Below are 24,409 nucleotides of genomic sequence, written 5' to 3'. Positions count from 1 at the left end.
GCCGGGCTGACGGCGGGCCCGCCCCCACCCGCGCGCCGCCGCCGCGCCCCATTGGCTGCCGAGCTGACGGCGGCCCCGCCCCGCGGCTCCGCCCCGCTGCCGTAAAGCCGAGTAGGAGGGGGGGGGGGGTTTTGCGACAGGGGGCGGCGGCGGCGGTTCCGGCGCTGTGACGGAGCGGAGTTTGGGCCTCGCGGTTCTCCGGGGGCAGGTGAGTGGCGAGCATTGCCTGGCAGTGGCTGCCGGACAGCGAGGTGGGGACGGGCTCCTGCGCTCCGCGGCTCGGGGTGACTAAGCTGGGCCGCGGGCGTGTGGGCGCGCGGGGGGGGGAGAGGCGGGGCCTGGAGTGAAAGAGGCGGGGCCGGATGGGGAGGGGCGGGGCTGTGGTGATGTGGGCGTGGTTTGGCTTTAGGGGGCGGGGCCTTGAGTGAGGCGGTGGCGGAGGGGCTGAGGGGGGAGCCCGGGAAGGGCTGAGGGTCGGGCCCGGGGGACGCTGAGGGGGCACCGAGCGGGTGAAGGGAGGGTCGCACGGGTCGGGAAGCCGCGCTGGTGAAGGCGCGGGAGGCCTCGGCTGCCCTCAGTCCGGCAGGATGGGGCTGTGTGGGCTCTGGCGAACCGGCAGCTCCGTGCTCGCCGTGTCGCCCCGAGTGTCGCGTGTGGCGAGGGCTCCGGTGAGCGCCGGCAGCGGGAGGGGCCGTGAGGGGCCCGTGAGGCGGGGCCGGGTCCGCTCCTGCCGGCCGTGACTGAAGGCAGAGCTGCAGCCAAAGCACCCGGCGTGCTGAGGTGTCACAGTTAACAGGGATTGCACAGCTCAGGCTGTTTGCAAACTCTGGAAAGAAATGACACTAATTTACAGTATTTCAGCATTGAGCAGAAGCTTGTTTATTGAGAAATGAGCTTCCGAAGTCACTGCAGGTACAAGGAGTACAAATCGTTTCATTCTAAGGAGATCCAGAGCCTTCAGATTCATATTCAAAAGTCATAGACTGAGATTTTATTTTATCAGATTTAATTTTTTAATGAAAATAGGGTGGTGGTTTGGATAGTTTTCTAGAAAAAATGGCCTTAAAGATCATCTCTTTCCATCCCCTGCCATGGCAGGGACACCTCCCACTATCCCAGGTTACTCCAAGCCCATCCTGCCTGGCCTTGGACACTTCCAGGGATCCAGGGGCAGCCACAGCTGCTCTGAGCACTCTTGTTCCTTGCAGGGAACAATTTCTTCCTGATTTGATTGAACTACCATTCCTGATAGCCCTTTTTCCTTTTTTTTTTTTTAAACTAACACAAATGGCTTGTAATGACACACAATAACTCAGATAATTGAAGAGGCATAAATTTCTTCCCTCATTCTGTTTGCAGTTCCACTTGACTTTGATTTTGATGTTAAAGTATTATTAATCATGAAAGTAACATATAAACCCCTTTTTTTTGTTGCTTACTTTCTGCATAGTTTTCCTTTCTGTCTTTTATGTGCTCAGTCTATATATAAGGTTTTTAGAACTGTTTCCTGTTGTTTGTGCAGGAGTCTGGCTCTGTGAGGTGTTGCCTTAATTGGTTTTTAGATGCTGTCATGAATAACTCAGATAAATAATACAAATAAGGCTTGGAGTTTGTCACTGCTTTTCTTTACTCTTCAGCTTTGAGCTTTTCACTCTCGTGCTGTGTCTGAAACAAATTTAGTCCTTGTCTGATGTTTTCTCCCTCTTTGAAGTAAATGCCTTCAAAATAAGCCCCCTCACTTTTCATTTCCTTAACGTTTGTGAGCTGTTGTCATGTGTGAGTTAGACATATCTTAGAGATGCTTTTGCAAAGTTTGCAAATTACTTGTGGGACATAAATGTGTTATGGGAGTATCCAGGAAAGCACAGCCAATATCATGTGGTGAAGGTGAAATCTCACTGGATGTCCTAGAAAAGTTCTGAATCTCTTCTGCCTTAACCACCCTCTGGATTGTGTCAATTTGTGCATGAGATCTCTTCTTTTACCACAAAAGGTGATAATTCAAATTGATCTCAAACACAGAAGTAAATGTGTTGAGATGGTTTTACTTTATTAGGTATTCATTTAGGAAGAAATAAAACTCAAGGATGGGAACAATAGCTGTCTAAAATATTCAGAGTGATTTCTGAAGATATTTTATGAGGTTTCAGGTCATAAATTTCCACCTCAAATAGAATTCTGAAAAGATTCTGTAAAGGAAAAGGGAATTTATTGCCTGAAATACCAGATTTATTCTTAACATCCAGCAAAATGTGGAGCATGGGAAAGGATGGGGGAAGGGTTCTTGGCTCTATCAGGTGAGGAACAGGCTGTAACATTTTGGAGTTTTCAGGTCAGCCCTTGCTGAATGTCTTTAAAAATACCACACCAGAGGGAATTGTAGATCACTCCTGCAGGCAGCTTCATGCTCTCAAATTTTAGCTTCTTTTCTGAAGGAAATGTTTCCTGATGATTGGAGAAGTGTTGGGTCAGGGTAGCACATCTTGGTCCACCTGTAATCCTCTGTGCCTTTGGGAAGCCACTTTGTCAATACACACTTCAGTTGCAATTTAAAAACCAGAGTGTAAAAATGAAGGTGTAATTTTCAGTGTTTGATGTTGTTTTCAAAACTTTTGAACATTATAAACTAGAACAAAAATTCCTCATATACTGACTTTCACCATTTCATTGTTTCCTAATCTGCTAATAAGGAGTAGTAATCTAAAGTGTTTGGTCTGATGACAGAATTTTTTTAGGTATTTTTACTGGTTGGAAGACTGAACTGTTTTCTCCCTTTGGTAAGAAGGAGGAAATGTAGTACTTAAATAAAAGCCAACTACAGGTGGATGGCTGCAGGATTCTGCCTGGAATTCTACATGGTTGATTTATGCCACAGTAAGAGATGGGGATCCAAAAAGTATGCAAAGTATGAAAAAAAGTATGAAAATTCCTATAATCAACTTAAGTCCTAACTTCACCATAGATACAGGTAATGAGTTTGTTGGTTTTAATTAAAAGAGGTCTGGTTAGAGAGCATCTTTAAACTGCTCTGAAAAGATAAATATTACAGATTACTCGTAATGTAGGTGAAGAAGAAACCTTGATGTTCTTAAGGTTTTGTTTTTTCTGAGAAGATGGGGTATCTGTCTGGCCATTTACATACTGGATAGAAAATTCTGAGGGCTTAGGTGCTCACACCACATGCAGAGATTTGAATTTTTACTAGCTCTTCATTTTAAGCTGTAGCAAATATTCCAGTGCTGTGATTGAAAGATATCTTCCATTGACATGGGGATAAAAACTTTTTTTTAACCTTTCCTGAATATGCTGAACTGTTTTTATTGGCTCTTAATAAACTTTACACTTTGCTTTTACATTATTCTTGAATTTTCTGCTTCTTAATTGCTGTGTCCTTGAGGTCAGCCCACCTTGAGCCTGTGTGCAGCAAAAGTCAAGACTTGTCCTCTGGCTTCCATTTGTTGGGATCTGCTTCCAGTTCCAGCCTCAGTGGAGCAATGAATGTTGCCAGTTCAGAGGAAAATTTGCAGCTGAAATTTAATGCTTGTTTGTGGAGGCATCTGTCACAAAAGAATTTAAGTTCTAGTAGTTTTAGCAATGTAGAAAAAGATTTAATGCAAGTTCTCATATCCTTAGAAGTAGCCCCTAATAATTGTCATCTTTGGGTTTGTTAATTCCAGCAAATGAATTTGGTGTTGGTGATATAATAATGGAACTGTGAACTTCTTCCCAGGATGGGAATTCTTCATTTTAATGTCTCACTGGGACACTTTTGTGCAGCTGAATTTGCATTTTCAAAGTAAGTTTAATAATGGCAGCATTAACTCTGAAAATGTGTTGTTCCTTTATATTTTCTAGTTGCTTGCAAAGTAACAGCAGAATGTTTTATTTATAGGTAACTTAGAAGAGAAATGCTCAGTGGTGCTTCTGTTTCTCTCACTGGCTGAAAGTAACTTGGAAGCTGATTTGCAGTGAATAATCAGTGAAGACTCACAGCATTTTCTGGAATATTGCATGAGCTCATCATGAAGATCTGTCTCCTGCAGCAGGTGTACAAGGATGTCCTGGCAGGCGTTCCCCTGGCAAGGGAAAGCCATCATTATTCCTCCTTAATTAATCTGGGCGTGGAGAAGCCACCAGAAGGAGATGAATCCTGTCATCAGAAGCATCTGCCACCTACTGCTGGTGATGGGAGCCATCAGGACACTGATATGTCAGGTGTTGTCCCTGCAACAGATGATTTATCCAACAGCTTTGCAAACATGAGCTCCTCGTTGTGCCCACGGGAGGTGATGCTGCTGCAGCTCACCTTGATCAGAATGATGGTGGCCAAAGCAGAGTCCCAGGAGATTGAACTGCACGTGAGACAGAAGTACTGTGAAATCTTTGTTCTTCTTCTAAAGGAGGCAAAAATTGACTCAAAATTGGTAACTTCTGAAAGATTTTCTTTTAATGAAAGGAGGAAAAATAAAATGGATGTGCCTTAGATCTTTTTCCTTTTTTACCTGTGCCCAGATTCACCTGCTCGGTTGTGACGATCGGCTGTTGTCTCACATGGCCTCCCAAAGTTTAGCAGCTCTTGTGCATTTCCAGCTGAAGGAGGAGGTGAGTGTGGCATCACTTCCCAGCTCAAAAAATGCCTTATGGACCTGTGCTTGCAGGCTGTTCCATTTGACTCCACAGCCAAGTCTTTGTAGTGTTTGTATTTTCTGAGAAACTTTGTCAGCTGTGTTAGGAGGAGCCTGGAGTATGGAAGGAAAGGAGATCTGATGTGTAACAGAAGTGTGGAGTGTCTTTATATTTAAAAATCTGGATTTTATGAAACTCATGTAAGGTAAAATGGGTGTAGATTACAATCTCTTTAAGGTTGCAATACAGATATTAAAAAAAGCCATGATTCTACAGGTCCTTGGTATCTGTTGGGTGATGCAGTAGATGAAAATAAATAAAAACCTATTGGAAGTTAAACAAATGCTTTGCTGTATCTTCTTGTTTGAATATCCCAATTACTTGAGGTTTTTTTTAATTTGCTGTATATTTAGTGAGTATGTATTTCAGTCTCCATAGTAGCATCCTGAACAGAGATTTATTTCATAATTATGTTTGCAATATTTCTTGCCAAGTTGTCTGGGAATTATGAATTCAGATCTGGTCTGTCTACAGAATTATCTGATTTTGGGTAGGTCACATGACATTGGGAGGTTTGGTTTTCCCTTTTTGGAACATACAGATAATTTATATTGCATACATATATTGCTTCACGTTTGTAATTAAAGACTTATTAATGCCCCAGGACAGACATTGTTTCCACCTGTGTTTTGTCTGTGCCTACTTTGGAATCTTTTTAGTGTGCAATTTTAAATCACTGTATTATGATATAATGTAATTTGTGTAACAGCAGAGCGCATACATGATTGATTTTTGAATTCTTTTTCTTAGGACGCCTTAAACGTGCCGTGGCTGAGCTTCACCCTGAGCTCGCTGCTGGCATTCCCCGGCAGTGCCCGGGTGCCCGCTTGCCTGTGGACTCTGGCAGCGATCCTCAAGGAGACGCTGAAGGACGCGCCCGTGGCCGCTGCAGGTACGGGCGGAGCTGCGGAGCTCCCGACGCGCGGGGGCCGCCAGGAGGAGCCGCTCACCCGGAATTCCTCGGGAACAGTTCGGCTCCGGGACACCGCTCCCCTTCCTTGTACAGGGGGTGGCGAAGTGCTGCTGAAATGCTTGAATGTATTTATAGTAGTGACAAGACCGATTTATTTCTTGTTTGCTGATTTAGCTGTGTTACACTGCAGGTCACTGATGTGCCTCTTGTTGCCGTAGGTATTCTGAAGAAGTTGTTGGCTCCTCTTGATGCAGTGCTTGAAGGATTTTATAATGCCATCCTGCTCCATCATTTTGACAGTCACCACTACACTTCACCTTATTCTGAAGCAACAAACAATCTGATCAGTTTTATAGATCTGCTTGAAGCACTTGTGGCTTCCAGAATTGAGCTGGAATTACCTCTCAGGTGCCAGAGAATTTTATTTTTGAAAGCTTCTTATGTCCTCAACGTTATTAGTTCATCAATTCCTTATGTAATCAAGAAGAAATTCATTTTGCTCCTTAAAAAATGTGTCCTTTACAAGTCCAGAGAAGATGCTAAAAGTGGATCACTGTTTTTAGGAACCCCATCTTTGTGTGAGGATATGCTTGCACTGAGTAATGCTGTTCTGCAGGTTGTGAATTTGACTTGGCTTAATCAGATCCCACTCAGTGGAAAGTCCAGCTCCTTTGGAAGCAGTGAAGCTGCTCCTGGACACGATTCTCAAAGTGGTTCTGACCAAACTGTTCTCAGAGCCTTAAGTCTGGTTGTACTTAAAGCACTGGAATTCAAGATTCACAATTCTGCAACAGAAGCAGAAATCAAAGGTAACAGTCCATTTCAATTTTATTCATTAAGCAACAAAGTTCTAGAGCTTTCAGATTTTGTAGTTACAGCTCATGAAGACTGTAAATAGGTTTCAGCTGAATTAGTAGTGGTGGGAGGGAGAAAGGAGAAGACCCACCCAAGAAACTGCTGTTGCTGTCCTGCCTAATTAGTTATCTCCTTGCATTTTATTAAATCCTTAGCCCTGCAGTATGTTGGGCTTGAAACAGCTGCATGTGGGATTGAAAATTTTTCCTGTTAAGAACATTAAAGCAGCTTGAGAACACCAGGCTCTTCTTCAGCTGGAAAGGAAAAGAGTCCATAGCACAAGCATCTGCTCTGTTCAGGGTGGGGAGCTGCAAGGAAGTGCAGGTAACACTCTTCTCTTTTCTAAGGTGCAGGTAGAACTTCAGGCACCATTTTGCATTTATTTTATTGAAGTTACAAGGCATTACTGTCAGCTAAGTAATGTAATGAGGCAAAGCCAGCTGTGGTATAGAAAGGTAAATAAAAATAAGGAAGCTCCAAAGTAAGGCACAGGGAAATTGTGGGATTTAACCCAGAATCACAGAATGCTTGGCTTGGGAGGAACCTTAAACATCCAGTTCCAGCCCCTGCCAATGGCAGGGACACTTTCCATTAGAAAGTTTGCTCCAAGCCCTTCCCAACCTGGCCTGGACACTTCAGGGATGGGGCAGCCACAGCTTCTCTGGGCACCCTGTGCCAGGGCCTCACCAGCCTCACAGAAAAGAATTTCTTCCTAGAATCCAGTCCTGGGAAAAAATGGAAAAGCAGTTCAGAGGCAGCATTTCTAGTCAGACACCAGTGAGAATGGGCATTCCTGTATTTACTGATTATGTGGCCAGAAGTAATTTCAATTTTTTTTAAACAACATTGAAATTTTACAGCACTTTAAATACATTGGGGCACTTTAGTAGAAGGTCTATATATAAATATTTTAGTTTTTATATTTCTATGCTAGGTAGCAAGCCTAAAATCAATTCTTAATCCATCTATGCGAAAGAGCTGTGCAAGACAGCTTGTGAAACTTTTTCAGGTTTTTGGAAGATGTTATATTTGTGATGTCAGTTGCATTCTTAAAGATTAAGTATTTGTAAGAAATACTTTACTTGTGATCCACCTTCTGAAAAATGTATGGGGACTGAGATTGTGTATGAACAAGTGGAAAAAAATGTAGACTATATCCATTTTAGATGTATGAAAATTCTTTCTCACAAAAAACATTCTCCTTTCTTTTCCAGATTCATGACACTAAAAATGAATTTTTAAATTAGATTCAAACACCCCAACTGTCAAGAGGAATTTCAATTTGAAAGGAATGGTACTTCCTTATTCTAGTGACATTACAGGAAGTGTTTAAAACAAGCACCTAAATGCTTTAATATGCTAACTTCCAGGAAGCTGCTTGATCTCCTTGCTATTAACATGGATTAGAGTGGCTTAACTTTAATTAATTTCAATTTTGAGAGTCACTTCCAGATTTATAAGGAAGATTTTCAGTCTGAAGAGTAATGATTAGTAACAAAGATAATTTGATGTTCCTGTTATTTGCTAGAAGGAAAAACAAATCTTAAAGTCAAATGTTAAGGAAAATCATGCAGTGGTGCAGTAAATAAAATTTATTTCATTATTACAGGAAAATTTTCTAAATCTGGAATGTGTGGTGTGTACATCAAAAACTGCTCTGTAGTATCTCATTAGTATTGAAGGTACATGTTTTTTGACTTAAGGGAGAGAGTCTCTGTCTAATGAATACAAAGTGATTTTTATAAGTAAGCTACTGCACTAAAATGGCGAAAACTAATCTATAAAATTGGATGCTGTGATAAATCAGTTGAGCTAAGGAAAAAAAACTGCAATCATGAACAGTTATGCCCTGTTAATTTAAAGAATAGAGAGTGTGTGTTGTTTGGCAACAAAAAATGTGTAGCAAAATTCATGGTTAATTTTTTTTTTTTTTTTTTTTCTTTTCAGGAGACTTTGAGAGTTCCATGTCCCAGCTGTTGATGTTCTGGAGGAGTCATGTAAAGCCTTCCCCACAGTCTCACCCAGTTGTGCATCACTGTGAATGGCTCTCCTTGGTTTTTATGGAGCAAGATGATGACATGTGGGAAGCTGCTAAAGCTTTATTACTCATCTATTTAAAATTTGATAGGTCAGTGTACTTTTATTTTCTGACAGAACTATGAAGAATTATACTTCAGTGAGGTTACTGTTGCTTTTGTTGGAAGGAAAATTATTTTTTAATAATTTAAAACCCCCCAAACCTCAGGATGATGTAATAATGTGTGGTGTAAGAGCTGATAATTTAAGTCTTTTTTTGGATGGAAATGGGAGTTGTGAAAGTTTCCTACTAAATAATTTATCATATCCTGTAATTCAGGATAATTGACTTCATGTCTAAAATAGTGGTTAGACAGATAAAAAGCAAGATTGCTTCCTTGCAACACTGAAGGTTTGACAAGAACGGGATATTAGAATTAAACTTCAATAATTCAGGTACTTCTGGTAAAGTTTGTAAGGATTGGCCCTATGGAAATTCCAGCTGCTTGATAAAAATGGTTATTGCAAACAACTGGAGAGTGTTCCTCATGGGTTTGTCCTGGATGTACAATGCTTCATCGTTGTTCAAATTACCATACAGGATATTATCCTGATTTATACAAGGCCCTCCAGCTTCAGGGGGGAAGACAATGCAAGTAATACCTTGGCTATACACAATTCTTGGCTACAAGTGAGCTCCTCTTCCAGGGTGTGTAATGTTCTGAAAGTTAGTCTGCATTCAGGTTAACAAAAATACTAAAATAAGATGGCTTCATGTTTATATAAAAGTACAGTTTGTGTTTTTTGTTCAGAAGGGTTCCTAAGGAGTGCCCTTTGAGGCCTGCTTTAGGTGCTTTGGCTTCCTGAGCTGTCTGATCTCCTGCCCCACCTGCCTTCATTCTTTCTCACTCTGACACAAAAACTTCTCTTTTTGTTCTTACTTTTTCACAAAACTAAAAAAAGACCAAGAATCCATCTTCTGGATATTGCTTTTAAAAAACATTCCTAAACTTCCATTAAATTATTTCCTGGCTTTCTTTTCAGGTTCCGGTGTGATGCTGCTGATAACCTCAGCCAAAAAGAGGAGGAATCCTGGCAGTTCCTTGTGCATGCAGGTGGATATAACCCACACTGTATCTTTTTATTTTTTCTAGAAAAGATTGCATTTGATTCTACAGTACTTCTAGATTTTTTGATTTCATCAGAAACTTGCTTTCTGGAGTACTTGGTCAGGTACTTAAAGCTCCTTGGGAAGGAGTGGCAGCAGTTTGTAGATGTCTGTAACCATTTCGACACCAGGCACAGCACTTTCCACCCAGTCTGTTCTGTCAAGCCACCCCACCGAGAAAAGCAGAGCTGCGTGACTGGGGAGAGTTTGCAAAATGCTGTTTGTGATGCACAAGTACAGACTCCGAGCTCTTTGGCTCCTCCTCACGAGGGGCCGGTGTTTACAGCGCAGCAGGGTGATAATGGGGCTGCGGAGTGGAGCCTGTCTGACTCACTGACCGGCACTGATAGCGCGTCCCTGCCTGCTTCTCTTCAAAGCCTGCTTAATTATGACAGCTCAGAGGACTCGGAGGTGGAATCAGATGGAAAAGAGTGCTTGGTAAACACAAAGCAATTGCCTTCCAACAATGAGGGTGAGCTGAGCAGGAGGGAAACTGGTTGCAGCTGCAGAGATGATGAGAGGAATCCACGCACACCTGAAGTGTCACCTCCTAAACCAAGGGGAGCTCCTACCTCATCCTGTTGGACTTGCATGGCATCTTCAGATAACATTGCACCCCTAAGAGTAATGCTTTCCAAATCAACCAAGTGTTTGGAAGAGTTGCAAGAGGCTATTTCTAGGTTGCAGAGGAGAAATCTTTTCCCATACAATCCATCTGCATTGTTGAAACTGCTGAGCCATGTTGAGAAGATGAGTAAATCCATGAATCTACCATAATTCCAAGTGTTCTTGTGGGTTTTTTAAACAGGGAATATTTCCCTGAGATAATCACTTCTAAATCTCATGCCTCTTGCACTAGTTTGTGCATTTGACCTCAGGCAGGGTAAACATGGATTTTGTTGGCACCCTAAAGTTCTGGAATTGCATCCAGTGATGTGATCCATGACCTGAGGGTCCTAAGCTCATTCATGATGTGTATGTCAGTGTACAGTATATAAGGATTAGTAGTTGGATATTCAGCATTTTATAATAAATAACTCATGTGAAAGCATTTCAAGAATATATCTTATTTAAAGTATTGTCTATTATACTTAATGTCGTTCTGGTTTTGAGTTCATTGCCAGATTGGTGTTGATTTATGGACAACAGGGCAAAGTTAATGCAACACTTTGCTTAGGAGTTGGGCTAAATAAAATAATATAGCTGGGGACAGTTTATTGTTTATCCTGTGTGTTCTGCACTGCTCAAACTGGACCTTCAGGTATCTATATTCCTTTAATGAAAGGAAGAGGTAGAAGTGAAATTAAAGCATATATTGTCTGTGGAAAAGTTTAGTTGAACATTATATCTTTAACTAAGCTTAGGTAATGCAGAAATGACATTCCAAGAGAATTTTTTGCATCCATCATACATATCCTACAAATATAGGATGTATGTTTATATAATTTAAATCAGAAAGAGAGTTAGAAAGCGACTCCAGTGCAGTGAGACGGCTATTGAAGATGTTAAATTATTATACTTATATCTTTTATTAGATGTAATTTGAATAACCTGAAAAGTAAGTGTCTGAGAGTTTGCCTGGGGGAGTGAGTTCAGAGCAGGATCCAGGCAGCGTGTGCACTTAGCAGGAGAGCACCTGATGCTGCTGCTGCAGCTTGGAATGATCTGCCAAGGGTTAGGCACTGGGCAAGTGCTGGCAACAGGAGCACTGCAAAAACCTCAGACCTCTTCAGAGCTGTGGGAAGCAGCTCTCCTTTCAGGATCTTCTCTTGAAGGTAAGTGCTCTGTTCTGACTGAGAACAAGTAAGTGCTCCCTTGCCTTTGGATAGGAATTTAGTGTTAAATTAAAACAGGTGCTGAGCTAAGATGAGCAGTCTCTGGAGCAGGTTGCTGACCTTCAAATCTCTGTGGCCATCTTCTAGTTTAGTCTTTAGCCCTGAACTGTTGAATGAGTACAATTGGGAAAGAAAGAAAACTGTATGGCAAAACTTTAGCTGGCAGTTCCAGTGCTCTCCAGTGCCACTGGGATGGTATGAATTCACAGACAGGGAGGCTTGGATCTCAGTCTCACTCCCTCAGTATGACAGCAGTGTTTTAGTCAGGAAAGGGTGATCCTCTTCACTGGCATGGAGGAGATGTGAATATTCCGGCTGTTTGCTGTACCATGGTTTGTTCCTGAGATAAAACAGCTGTTGTGCAGAGGGTTGGGTGGGAATGCCAAGGAATGGGAACCTTTCCATTCATGCCTGCAGTTACTGGAGTTGAGAGCTAACCCTGGAATTGTCCAGGGCAGCACCATGCCTGGCTTCTCTTTGAGCTCAGCTATGCTGTAGCTGCTGAGTTGCTCATTTTTGTCAGAACTAAAATCCCTCTGGACATGTTCAGAGATGCAGCTCCAGACAGCTTGGGAACTTTTCAGTTCAAACACAGGAAGTGCCATGGGCAAGGTGGTTGAGCAAGAGTTTCTCAAGTTCACAACTTTCAAACTAATTAGGTACTTATACTTCAGTGAAATCCTTTCCACCATCCTTGCTCCTTTTCTAATCTATCCTTTGCTGACTAGTTTATTTTAATTAATTCCATTGTTTGCACTGAACATGGGATTGTTCATCGTTTCTTGGTCTACACTTTGCCAGCTGGAAGTACCTAAACTGCCACAGTATCTCTGACACTTACATAAGCTGAGTGGGAAAGGTGGAATGGTGTGGTAATTTTGGATGAGTCCTAGTCTTATTTGTTAATTTGTTATTACTACAACAGTATAATCTTTTATAAGGAGTGTGTAGAATGTAGCAAGAAATGTAGGAGCCCATAATCTGATTTTTTAAATACAGCAAATCCACTTGCAGTCCAATTGTATTTAATTCTTACAGGCTTGAGGCTGATTGTGTGCCCACCTGGTTATTAGAAGTGATCATTCCCACATGTTTCCCCTCTAAGAAAGCCCTTGTTTTAATTCTCAGGAAGTTTTAGTTGTAAAATTGGGTAAATATAGCTTGTATCTTGCAACTAGATACCTTAATGTGTTGATATTTTACCATTTATGACCTGAGATGGAATTAAATTGATTAGTAGAATGGTTTTTGTTTTTTTATTGCGCACAAATTGAGAGTGAGCCATGAAGGTGAATTGGAGTTCTTTGGCTGTATTGAGAAAACCAACCACAAAAAAGGCACCTTGCTGAAGAATTTGTATTTTAATCAATTGGTGAGTATGGAAAGTGGTTTGGTTGGGTTTTGGCAGGGTTTTTTCAATGATACAAAGCTTTTAGGCACAGCTGTTATTTCATGTGGTAGAGCAAATTAATTCAGCTGCAGAACCTGTTACCAGTGTTAGATTAGAAGTTGGGAATTAGGTCAGTGATTACCAGGGGATCCATGTGCCTCCCCTTTGGGTATTGATAGCTGTCACCTTCTCTTGTGTTATTTCAAAGCAAGACTGAAGAAATCAGGTGACCTGTGTGGACAATTTTCTATCTGAGGGCTTCTGAAATGTTTAGTTTGCCATTAATGCAGTTTGGTGGAAGTTTATCTTCAACATCAATAGAAAAGTTAAGCTTTCATGAGGTAAACAGTTAGCACTAGAAGTTGCTTACAGGATGTGCTTTTTAAAAAGAATATTTTTTAACTTTAACTGAATGTATAGCCTGATTGCAGCTACAGCTGAATCCAGGTGGTTCCACAATTGTGCTTCTTTAAACTGGATTTTCTCCAATATTTTTGTGGCTGCTTTCCATTCTGCTTTTAAGACTTGTACTACAAGTTTTAATCCTGTAATACAAGAAGAAAAACCAACCTTGGGAACCTCAATACTTGCAGTAAAGCTGGGAATAGGGAGCCTTGGTTGTTCCCTGGTTTATCACTGTCAGATAAGCTCTGTTTGTACTTCTTCCAGAGTCAGCCTGGGATGGAGTCTGAAGTCAGCATCAGGGATTTATCACAGAGTCAGTAGGAGTGAAAATATTGTGGTCATAACAATGTTACTTTAGTTTATTTTCCCTTAGAGGTATCCTAATGAGTTTGTAAACTCTTGCTGTGTTTTGTTCAACCCTTCTGGGCCGCCTGGTTAACTCTGAAACATTGATCAGCTGGCTTGGTGCTGGCTCACATCACAAATGAAAGGAAGAAAAATCTATTTTGTGGTAAAAATCTTGCATGGAGAATTACAATATCCTCAGTTATTTCTGGTTCCTATTTTCCCTGTACTGCAAAACATGAGTTTTACCAGTCAGCAGTGTCCTTTTAGGGGCAAGATTTGAAAAGAATGTGAATTGTTGAAAAAAATAGCACACACAACCTGAAAAGTGAGCACTGCTGAATGTTGGCTTCCTCAAAGCTTGTGAGGAAGGTTTGCAGGTCTATATTCTGAAATTGGCAGAAATTGAAGCTGCTAATTGGAGTTGTCCAAGTATCTACCCCATCTTATCCTAGTTCTTGAGAGTTAAAAATGAATATTTTCTGTGGAACTTGAAAGAAGTTCCAAATGCCCTTAGCATTTGGAGCAAGAAATAGCCACATATTAATACAGGATTAATAATTTGAGGTCTATTTTGCAAAGGGATGTATATTGATTAAATAAAAAAGACAATTGACAAAATCCTATATTCTTATTTCTTTCCTTGCTGGAAAGGAAAAAGCTTTATCTTCAAGTGTCACCCCTCCAGGGTTTGTCAGATCTTGGAGTAACTTTGTCACTACAGACCTTTCATGGCTCTTTCATGCAGGGATTTAACAGAAACAGAAATTACTGCTTTCTGGATGTTTACCTCTGTACTTGGCTTCCTTGATAATATTTATATTCTTTGAGAAATTCATGGCTTTCTGCTGACACCATTACAGCTGCTGTGAAAGTTGGGCAAAGACCCATTAAGCAGCAAATATCAAACTCAACCAATTTTTTAAAAAATTATTTATCTCTTCAAGGGAGAATCCAGTACTTGGTCACCTTCAACAGAGCACTGCTCCCTCTAAAGGAGAGTTTCTTCACCTCAGCTAAAATTCCTGAGCAGCCTGATGCCACTGCTTTCTGTAATTGTCACTTAGGAGCTGATGCAGCAGTGGGAATTGCTGGTGTGAAGCATCAAAGGAATTGTCTTTCACCAAGCAAATGCTCATATTTTATATTTTCTGTGGGTGGATCAAGATTGATGCTCCAAGATTCTCCCAGTAATGTAATCAAAAAATGTTTGCAGCATTGTCTTACGTGCAAGTGTTACAAATTGTTGAGGTTTATTTTCATACTGTTGTTAAACCAGTGCTTCCAGCTCCAGGGAGCAGCAGAGCAGCAAGACATCCTTTTTTTTTTTTTTATTGTTGGAAATGGATTAAGAAAGTCTCTGAGTTGATTGGATTGCTTGTTAAATCTTATTGTTGCAACCAGAGATTGTGTGAATTAGTCTCCTGCATTTTCAGATAATGGCAGCACAAGAGAGTGTTTGGGTGGATTGGCAGTGCTGTGGGTGGAGAGGAAAATGTGGATTTTGCTTTTGCAAGTGTATTGGAACAAACTTGGTGGAGGTTCCTTATATAGATAAGCAGTTATATTTGACTTTTCTGGTGTTTCTGGTTAACAGAAAAGGGATTTTGACAAGTATGGACAAGTTGATGCTAAAGCAAGGGAAAGGAAAAAAAGCCTTCTCACCAAAGATAGTTTAGAGATAAAACAATTAGGATTTTGCATAAAGAGTGTGTCACAACCAACCTGTGAGCAGATGAACTCCTCAGCAAATCACATCTCTGTGCCCCTGGGTAGGAGAGGATTCTTAATTCCTGTCCAGGAGGCTGATTGATCCATGGTGTGTTCAGTATTTAAATGGGATACAGCCAGGGGTTGTGAGACCATAATTGTGTTCCTGGCCCTTGCTGGTTGTGTGTCAGGGAAATTGGTTGGGAGGCAGTCCCCAGGTAATGTCTTTTCTTGGAGCCTTTACTCCTCAGGCATATCTGAAGCTCATGGCAGAGTGGATCAGCAACAGAGTCTTTATTTATGACAGATGGCATTACTAATTAATTAGTAATGAGCCTCTCCTTAGTGAACCTCTCCCTGCAAGAATCTGGATTATAAATCAGGTCATACTAGGAAGAAACATCTTGAGGAAAAAGCTCTTGGAGAGATTTTTGAAACTATTTCATTCCTTTTATGTAGGGGAAGGCTGGCATACTAGGTGGTGTGAATTCCTTTGAAAATAAGGATCTTAGCTTTTAAACTACAGATTGCAGAGTTTGAGTTATGTTACTGTGACATGTGACTTGGAATGATTAATATTGAGGCTTTTGTTGATTCTTGAGGAGCAAAAAGTACAGGAATGCCAAGGTTTTTAACTTTGATCTTGGAGGAATTCCTGATGGCAAGGAGATGGTTTTCACTGATGGTGAAGAGAGAATTCAGAGTCCAAATGATTGTTAGATCAAACTGATTCCTACTTTTCCTCCATGCATGCATATGGCTGAGATGTGATGAACACTCTGCCATTGAGATAATCAGTTAGCAAAAATGGCTAGGTACTAATACACTATATTTAGAACATTAATTTTTGGCTCCCCATATTCCAGGATTTTTTTTTTTTTTTTTTAGGTTTTTTTTTTTAGTTAAGGGAAACAAAAGAAACCCTTAGGGGAGTTTTAGGATGGTTTTGGTGTTTTGGTTTTTTTTTCCCCTCTGCAAGTGGCACCACACACAACAGCTCTGATTCTAGAAGTTTAAGATTTAATACAGTCTCAAAGATTTGCCAGGAGGGTTTTCTCTAGGGAGAAAGTTTACTAATACTATAAACTCTCTTATGTAACTGCTTGGAACCTCAGCTGAAAGCTCACACCCACTGTGTGGATTCACTGTAATTTATTATATGAATTCAGCTGGCTGGAAAAGAAAGAGGGACATTTTGTGACATTGTCTGAAAGAAGTGACTTTTTCTTACTTGGTTGTAATACTTTTTTTTACTGAGAACTTATATATAATTCCTGGTGACATGTAAAATAATAACCAAATAATGTCTTCATTATCTAGTATATTTAGCTGTATTATTATATTTAGTTATATTTAATTGTCCAATGAATGAATAGATACTATGCTGCAAGTAAGTAATAGTAACACTTCAACTTTTAAATTTATTTTCTCAGTGAAACGTGCAGACTAAGGTATTTTTTGGTTCGATTTTTATTTTTTTGCAGCATTCAAATTTCAGACTCCTGAAGGCTAAGCACTGTGGAGGTGCAGAGATGATTGTAAGGTCAGTGGGTACTTTAATCAAGGGGGTATGATTAGCTTGTTATTTACCACAGAATATCTTTAATCTGTGTAGGTGGTGCCAGCCTAACAAATCCAGCTCAAAAAGAATATAAAAACATGTGTTCCTCTTTTTTTTATTTTAGCAGTCCCATGTTTGCTTTAGTCAAACTTTTTTTTGCAATTTGCTGTAACAGTGTAGAAATTGTGGTTGTAGGCATAAGAAAGATGCTGCTGCCAATTACCTGTTCCATTCCTGGCCAAGTGATGTATGAATCAGCTTGCTCTAGGCTTTCCTAATTGGCAGAGAGTTCCTGAATCTTCTGCTTGGTTCACAGCAGTGGCTTGTTCAGATGTGGGAAAGTTTGGAGATCGTTTAAAGCAGCAGCTAAGCCATAATCTTTTCTGAAATGCTCTTTCATGTTCAGTGTTTCTCTTGTGCATCAGGTTATTGAATACTGCTCCCAGTTTTATGGAAGGACCAAAGACTTGCAATAGCTGCAAGACAGAATACCTAAAATTAAGGAAATGCTGTGTTAAAGAAACCTACACTTCTCTCAGGAGGGGAAATAAGAGGTTCCAAATGCTGCCTGCATCACTTCATTTTTCATGGCAGCCTTACAGATTCAGATGGAAGTTTCAGAATGCTCAAAAGGAGTTTTGGGGAGGAAGGCCTGCAGGAGGGAACCTCTCCAGTGTTAGTCCTGTAGATCCTTCTGTGGTTTAAGAAGTTTTTGGAGCCCCAAAGCAGTGATGGCTGGGGGCCTTATCAGTGACTATTCTGTGTTTCTTCCATTCTTGTGCTCTTCCACAGCCATCTGCTCCTGGCTTCCTTCTGCCAGAGTGCTGGCTGGATGGAGCTTTGGCTCAACTCTGATAAGTCTGGTCCCATTTCCTGGGTTGCTGTTTGCTGACTGCATGCAGGAAGAAAAGGCTAATAAAGGTTCTCTGCTTCTGGCTCCTCTGTGAGGTTCTCTTCTCCCTTTGCAACAACATTAATGTGTCCACCAGAATGTACAGCAATGCCAATGCTTCTGAAGGCTGTTATTTGTTATTTGAAACTGGGGAGAGCTGCTGAGGAAGGACTTTCAGCTTGATTCCTTGGTCATGGAATTAGAAAAGAAACTAAACAATCAGGTTAAGTAAAACTGACCTGTTTCTATGGTATCTCTAACCAAAAAAACACACACTCAGTGTGTGCTTTCTTCTGCTGTAGGAATTTCAGAAATTCCATTTTAGATCTCAGGAACTGGAACACTTGGTGTAAAACATTCTGTTGATTGAAGCTGGAAGTACTGCTCAGAGTGGTCAATAGGAGTAGAAGCCTTTCTCTAACTTTATTCAAATCCCCACACTTAATCTAAAGCCTGTCAGAGTGAAGTGATGTTTTTGGTGCTCCCTTTTCTGCACCCTCAGCAGGCTCAGCATCCTCCCGTGTGTGTAGCAATATACGGTGAGACAAATTCTCATCGTACAACAAAACCCACGTGACCTCAAACATTTCTTCATCTGCTGTGTTGAAAGGAGCAGGGAAGGCACTGGCATTACTGCTGCTGAGTTTCACAGAGTGATGTGGATGACATCAGGATTGCCTTCAGTCAGAAATCTAGAAGTGCAGCTTTGCTGGGTGGGTCTCGGAAGAATTTGAAAGGGTTCTGGAGATAGGGCGTGTTTACCTCGGTCAGAGTACTGAGTGTGATGCCTCTTCCCTGCTAATGTGCTTTATGGTCTTTGACTGCAACATCAGAAAGGTAAGATTGCGCTTTTTTTCTGCCCTTTTTTCCTGCCCTGGCACGTTTTGTTGGGTTTTTCCCTCTCTCCTTACATCAGCCTGTGTTCTGAATTGTCAGCATGTGCTGGTCTCCAACATTGTTTTATAAGGGAAGAGCAGAGTAATTCTTAAGAGTAGTTTTCAGGTCAAGAATGGAATGACATTATTGAGATTTCATGTTTTGCCACAAAGTATTCCAACCTATGAGAACTGCTTTCTATTGAAAGAAAAAAGGCAAAGCAGGTTACAGTAGAAGCTCTGCCTTTCTACTTCTTGTGCCATTATCCTGTTAAGTGCTTGTAAGAGCACTTCTTTCTGAACTGAGGAAATTTTCTTAACAGGAATGAATGTTAACTAATTATATAGATGTGATTTATATAAGAGAAAAAACCTTGAATTTGAAAAGCTACTTCTAAATTTTTTTAATGTAAAATGCTAAGGAAAAAAATAAGTCCTTTAAGAAATTCAGTTTAACAGAGGTTTGGTAGTTTTTAAATAAGACTTGCCTTTTGAAGCTGTGAAGTAACTTGTGCTATAAATAACACACCTGAGCAGGCTGCCAGAAAGGCTTATTTCATAGTAACACCACAACACTCAGAGGAGAGAACTCCAATCATGTTGTTGCAATGTGTTTTCACTACTTTCCTAGCTCAGCCCTTCAGCTCAGTGCTGCTGCTGCCTCACATTTAGCTGAAAGTTTCCCTTGCATTTGTTAGGACATGAAAAGGATGTCAAAGTGGCTGAAATAATGAAATACCAGTTCTGTTCTGGCTCCTCCTCCGCTTGTCTCTGTGGGTGGGGAATGTCTGGGCAGGTTGAACTGCACAGGGGGGAAAACCAGGAGAGAGCTGGGAACGGGGATGCCCAGCAGGCTTGGTTCTGCTGCAGGCTCAGGGGATAACCAGGAGAGGGCTGGGAACGGGGATGCACGGCAGGCTTGGTTCAGCTGCAGGCTCGGGGATAACCAGGAGAGAGCTGGGAACGGGGATGCACGGCAGGCTTGGTTCTGCTGCAGGCTCAGGGAGCATCAATAAATGGCCAAGGTGAACCCCTGGTGCACACCATGGCTGAAGATTCTGTTTCAGGGAGCTGCAAAGAGTTCTCCAGAGTGCAAATGCACCGATCCTGTCCCTCTCCTGCCTTCCAAGGGCTAATTTAAAACCTTGGCTTCTCCACTTTCAGTGAATGAGTCAAGAGCCTCAGGTCTCCTCTCTGGTTCTCACTGTTCTGCTGCCTCCACATGTCCTGTGTACCCTGTGCTGCTCAGTTCTCTGCCCTGAACTCTCACCTTGAATAAGTGACACAGCTCTGATAAAATCTTCATTATGTTGCTTAGCATTTTAAGTTAGGCTGCAAGTTTGTATTTCAAATAAGGTTTTGGTAAGCTGCAAAAAAAATAATCCTTTTTGCATCCTCCCCCAATAGGAAAAACTTGAAGAAAAGTCTCATAATTTAAAAGATTTTTCTTTACATGCTGATAAGTGTTACCAAGTTCTCAAAGTAACAAGTGTTGTTCCTTTAGGTTTGTTCAAACTTTTTGTATAGTAATCATCAATCAAACTCTAGTTTGGATAGGGTTAGGTCTTTTCCAGCAAATTTTTATCTCAAAATTATTGCAGTTACTTGTTATTTCATAGCTCTTTATTCCACTCTGTTCATGTTATGGATTTTTGAAGTTTAGAAATGGACATAGTTTGCACTATAACTGTACATTGAAATAACTGTATTTCACTTTCCTCAGCAGCCTGCCATCACCTAAAACCATTTTAACTGCTCAAAATTATTTACCTTTAAGTAGGGAGAGCATGGTGAGTTTCACCCAGAAAATGAATTACTTCAAAGAAGTCTGGTTCACTTTTTTTGGTGTTTTTTTTTCCTCCCAGAGAAGAAGGAAAATTAAAAACTCACTTGTCACCTTGAGATTTATTCAAAGTGCAATTTTTCCTGCTCAGTATAATACCCAAGTTACAAGGTAATGTGAAAGAACAGTAAAAGAAGTAAAATGCTGTAATTGCCCCATAAAGTGTTTACAGTTGAGATTTGTACAAGCCAGGGAGTAAATGTGATGTTAAAGGTCTCCCAGCAATCTTAATTCAGCTTTTTGAATTCAGTATGTTGGGTTTCATTGTAAGAAACCGAGTCCAGCAGCTTCTTTATTCAGTGCTGCTGCTGTGTGTGGGCTGGGAGAGGTGTCAGTCCACAACCTGAGGCAGGGGTGAGAATCCAACTGGAGTGATGTTTTCCCACTTGCACAAAAGATAAGACAGGATGCAAAGAGGTGGCAGCATCAAAACATCCATCCTTCAGTCCCTTCCTCCACAAACCACAGTTCCATGTGCAGGACCCATCTCTGCTCAGCTGCTCAATGGTGGTAGATGCAGTTGGGATTCTTCACACAATGTCAACCAAAAAAAAAAAATCTGTTTGTAGTAGAACACAAATCTGCAGCTGAAACTTGTGTGTTAACTGCTGGAAATATTGCTGAGTCTTAAGCAAAAGCAGAGCCTGTGATATGGTGGATCTGATCTTTATTTGCTCTTTTTAAACCACTCTTATTTCATGTTGAGGATGAACAGCCTGGGACAGCTTTATCTGTTTTGGTATCTGAGGCTTGATTTTTCCAGTCACTGCTCCAGCTTTACCAGCTCTGCCAAATTATGAGGGGAATAGGAGAATTATGTTCTTGTTGCTGATTTCAGTCTTTGCCTGTTGCACCTCTGGAGCCTCACTGAGAGACTGAGGGGTGCTTAGGAGAATTAAGGTTACATTCACTTGCATGTTTGTGTTGTTGATCCCTTGGGTTTTGTAATTTATTCTGTAAATAAGGATAGGAAATCCTCCTAATACATCCTGCACACCTGGGTATCACCTTCTCTTAGTCCTGGATTGGAAATGCAGTTTTTGCAAGCAAAAGCTTTTGTGCAGAGAATACAATCAAAGCTTTGGATCAGTTTCTTTTTATTAATTCCTCAGACTGTGGCACCCAGAAATTCCACTTCAAAGCAGCTCCTGAATTTGTTTTGCAAAATGCAGGCACATAGGTTTTGTCAACCCCAAATTTGCCCTTTTTTCCCCCTTTGCTTAATATCATTAAAAATATGAGGGCTTTTTTTTACTGAATATATCCATGATCCAAGAAACAGAGCTTTGAAAGAAACTTCACATTGGTACTTCCCAATTGTGTGGGCTTTCCTTTAATTATAAAGGATGCAGTTCCTGAAGTAATCATTCCTGATTTTCCTGTTTTGCACTAGCCAATTAAAACTAGATTAAGCTACTGAGGTGATCCTTCCTTAGCAGGGAGGTGATTTGATTTCTTTACTGGGAGTATTTAATCCTTGAGATGCAGAGGAACTTGAGTTTTTCAAAATGTCTTTTTGATTGACTTTTAGCCCTTTCTAGAGGCATGATCCCATTTTTGTCAATGCAAATGCTGCTGGCAGTGCTGGTCTGTGGAGAGGGATCTGGGAAGAGGCAGAGGATTTTCACCCTAGGCTGGGCAGAATGAGTCACTCACTGTTGAATTTCTCACTCCTGCTTGCTTGGTACTGCCACAGGCTGGGAGGAGAAGCTCTGAGCTCAGCACTCAGCAATAGGAGGTTTAGGCTGGGTAGGATTTAAAGTTTTTAGTCAGAGCTGGTCCCAAATCAGGCCAAGCTTGACCTTTGCATCTGCTGCCCATTTTTTGAAAGCAATGTTTGCAGGGGAGAAAACTTGTGCAAGTAAAAAACCACCTACTCCTGCAATCCAGCATCTTCAGCCTGATCCCAGCACTGGGACTGGTGGCCAGGGCTGTGCCCAGGTCAGAGTTTGTAAGGAATTCCTCATCTCCCAGGTGCTCCAGGAACCTCGTGATGAGAGCTGAAGGGAGGCAGGAAAGCAGCCCAGCTATTTCACTGCTGCTGTTATGAAAATGGAAATCTTCAGGATTTCCCAGGGAATGGCCTGATTTGCTGCAGCAAAAACATCCAGTTTAAGGGTAATGGAACTTAAGACAGATTTGGAATCTCATCATTGATTTTTGTCAGAATCACTTGGGCAATGTTCTTCAGGACCAGGTGAGTCCAGGTACAAATACAGGGATTACAAAAGGAAGAGTTTAGAGAACCCACTTTTGATGAATCTGTTGAGTGTTTGTGAGGAAAGATTTCCCCTGAAATAGGTGAACTCTGGATCAGACCTCAAATCCCTTATATTTTAAGATTAAGCATGTACTTATGAGCTTAGTTTAATGGTGCTATATTAACTACTTTAAGAGGTAATCATGGTGAGGCATCCATGTGTGGAAGAAAACCATCAATTAGCGAGATCCCAGGAATCCAATAAGAAAATATGCACCACTGGGCTTTTCTAAAGTTTAAATCTTTTGGTTGCATGTTCAGTCCCAGCCCATCTCACCACAAGGCAACAGTTTAGTTCTCCTTCCACTGGGCTGTTTTTATTACAGTTTGTGATAGCTTGCAGTGCACAGTCTAGTTAAAAAATATAGATATATTAGGAAGCAGAACTGTGTAACAAGGCTCTCCCCTGGTCTTCTATTGTCTGCAAGCCTTGCTGTCTGACCCAAAATGTCATGTTTCAAAGCCCTGCTTCATTAGGATGGCGCCTGCAAGCTGCTGTTTAGGGTCTGTTAGCAGCCCCTGTATAAATCCCCACTTCCAGGAGTTTATAATTCTGCAGTAAAACATTGCTCTAGGCTGAAACTTGGCATATAAAGTCTCAGTGTAGGAACAATTGTGATTTCTCCCCCCTTTATTTTTACATTTGCTTATACACACACGATTCATTCAGGAGATTTTTACTGTCCCCTTCCTGCATTTAAAAAGATTAAATGGCTGGGTTATTAATGGTTTAATTCTGACTACTGTGCTTGGCCAGTAAATGGCTCTGCAGTGCTGTTAACCAGCTCTGTGATGGGCACAGGTCACTGTTTCACAAACCTGCTCCAAGCTTAGTGGGAACAGCCCAGTGTGGACCAGCAATTAATTAATTGGTGTTAATTAAAGCTGTGTCCAGGTTTGGAATGCTGCTGGGATGCTCTGGGCATGGTGTCCTGAGCCAGCTGCAGGCACAACTGAAATCCTGGATTCCCTGCTCAGATATGGAAAGGGCTGAATCCTGCCTGACCTTGGCATGGTTTGATTTTTGTCTCATGATCCTGTACAGAGCCATTGCTGGGAGAGCTGATGAGATAAAGACTAATCATCCTCCCAGATCAACTGTTTCCTCATCAAGGCTGTGTTTCAATGAAATCAGTTATTTCCTCATGTTTTTCCTGGTTCACAGAAAATTTTAGCATGGAAAAAGTACATAATTCAAGTTTACTATTCCTAGAAATCATGGGAAAATTGTGTTTCAGCTTTATGGAAATTGTGTTTCAGCTTTATGGAAAATGTTATAGTTATAGTAACTTCTATTTTTCTTCAGTGTTAGGATATTTTTTTAGGATATACAACATGTTTTTATTGTAAAGTCCTTACAAATAAATGGGAGAGAACAGAAATTCCTAAATATATAATGTAGACCACAAAAGTTAAAAAGGAGCCTTTTACAAGAATTAAATACTTTAGTCAAAGTGAATTTTTTTTCCCTTCCAGAACTGATTTTAGACATTTGTTCTTGATCTAGGTTTTGGTCACAATTAAATCATATTATTTCCCCCAATTCCCAGAAAAACCTTGCTATGCACTATGTTTTTCCCCCCACTTGTTCCTGTGCACAGGTGTTTGCAAATTCAGGATATATTTCCATTAGCATAGTAAACAGCAGTAATTCA

The 24,409-nt window shown here is 41.0% G+C and overlaps 2 protein-coding genes across 9 annotated transcripts in view; both read left to right on the top strand.

Moving 5' to 3' along the window:
- The first annotated feature begins 114 nt into the window (after nt 1-114).
- LINS1 (lines homolog 1) lies at nt 115-10,855 on the top strand. Of its 5 annotated transcripts, none has more exons than XM_033071056.1 (8): nt 160-208; nt 3,678-3,796; nt 3,893-4,424; nt 4,513-4,602; nt 5,437-5,578; nt 5,818-6,408; nt 8,402-8,582; nt 9,515-10,855. In XM_033071056.1, the coding sequence occupies exons 3-8, from the start codon at nt 4,023-4,025 to the stop codon at nt 10,413-10,415; spliced, it is 2,307 nt and encodes a 768-aa protein (XP_032926947.1). In that variant the 5' UTR covers nt 160-208; nt 3,678-3,796; nt 3,893-4,022; the 3' UTR covers nt 10,416-10,855. The 5 variants fall into 5 exon arrangements, with proteins under 5 accessions (XP_032926945.1, XP_032926947.1, XP_032926948.1 ...); XM_033071057.1 differs by lacking the exon at nt 160-208 and adding an exon at nt 1,316-1,993; XM_033071054.1 differs by lacking the exon at nt 3,678-3,796 and having other exon boundaries at nt 115-208.
- A 531-nt stretch (nt 10,856-11,386) lies between these two features.
- Nucleotides 11,387-24,409, top strand: part of CERS3 (ceramide synthase 3) — a 42,380-nt gene continuing 29,357 nt past the window's right edge. For 2 of the 4 annotated variants that reach the window (XM_033071050.1, XM_033071053.1), the window contains exon 1: nt 16,758-16,866. In XM_033071050.1, the coding sequence (XP_032926941.1) occupies nt 16,856-16,866 (11 nt within the window). In that variant the 5' untranslated portion in view covers nt 16,758-16,855. Of the gene's footprint in view, nt 11,414-16,757; nt 16,867-17,617; nt 18,614-24,409 lie in introns of those variants that run through there. The other 2 variants (XM_033071052.1, XM_033071051.1) reach the window with 2 other exon arrangements.

The sequence above is a fragment of the Catharus ustulatus genome, chromosome 12, assembly GCF_009819885.2.
Source record: "Catharus ustulatus isolate bCatUst1 chromosome 12, bCatUst1.pri.v2, whole genome shotgun sequence".
Classification (NCBI taxonomy): Eukaryota; Metazoa; Chordata; class Aves; order Passeriformes; family Turdidae; genus Catharus; species Catharus ustulatus.
The sequence above is the reverse complement of the archived record's forward strand: the minus strand, read 5'-3'. Positions and strand labels throughout refer to the sequence as shown.

Excerpts from the sequence above, each read along its gene's own strand:
- LINS1 (XM_033071054.1), top strand. The coding sequence starts at position 4,023 with ATGAAGATCTGTCTCCTGCAGCAGGTGTACAAGGATGTCCTGGCAGGC. Across the intron at positions 5,579-5,817 it reads CGCGCCCGTGGCCGCTGCAG|GTATTCTGAAGAAGTTGTTG; the intron begins GTACGGGCGGAG and ends TTGTTGCCGTAG. Across the intron at positions 6,409-8,401 it reads AACAGAAGCAGAAATCAAAG|GAGACTTTGAGAGTTCCATG; the intron begins GTAACAGTCCAT and ends TTTTCTTTTCAG.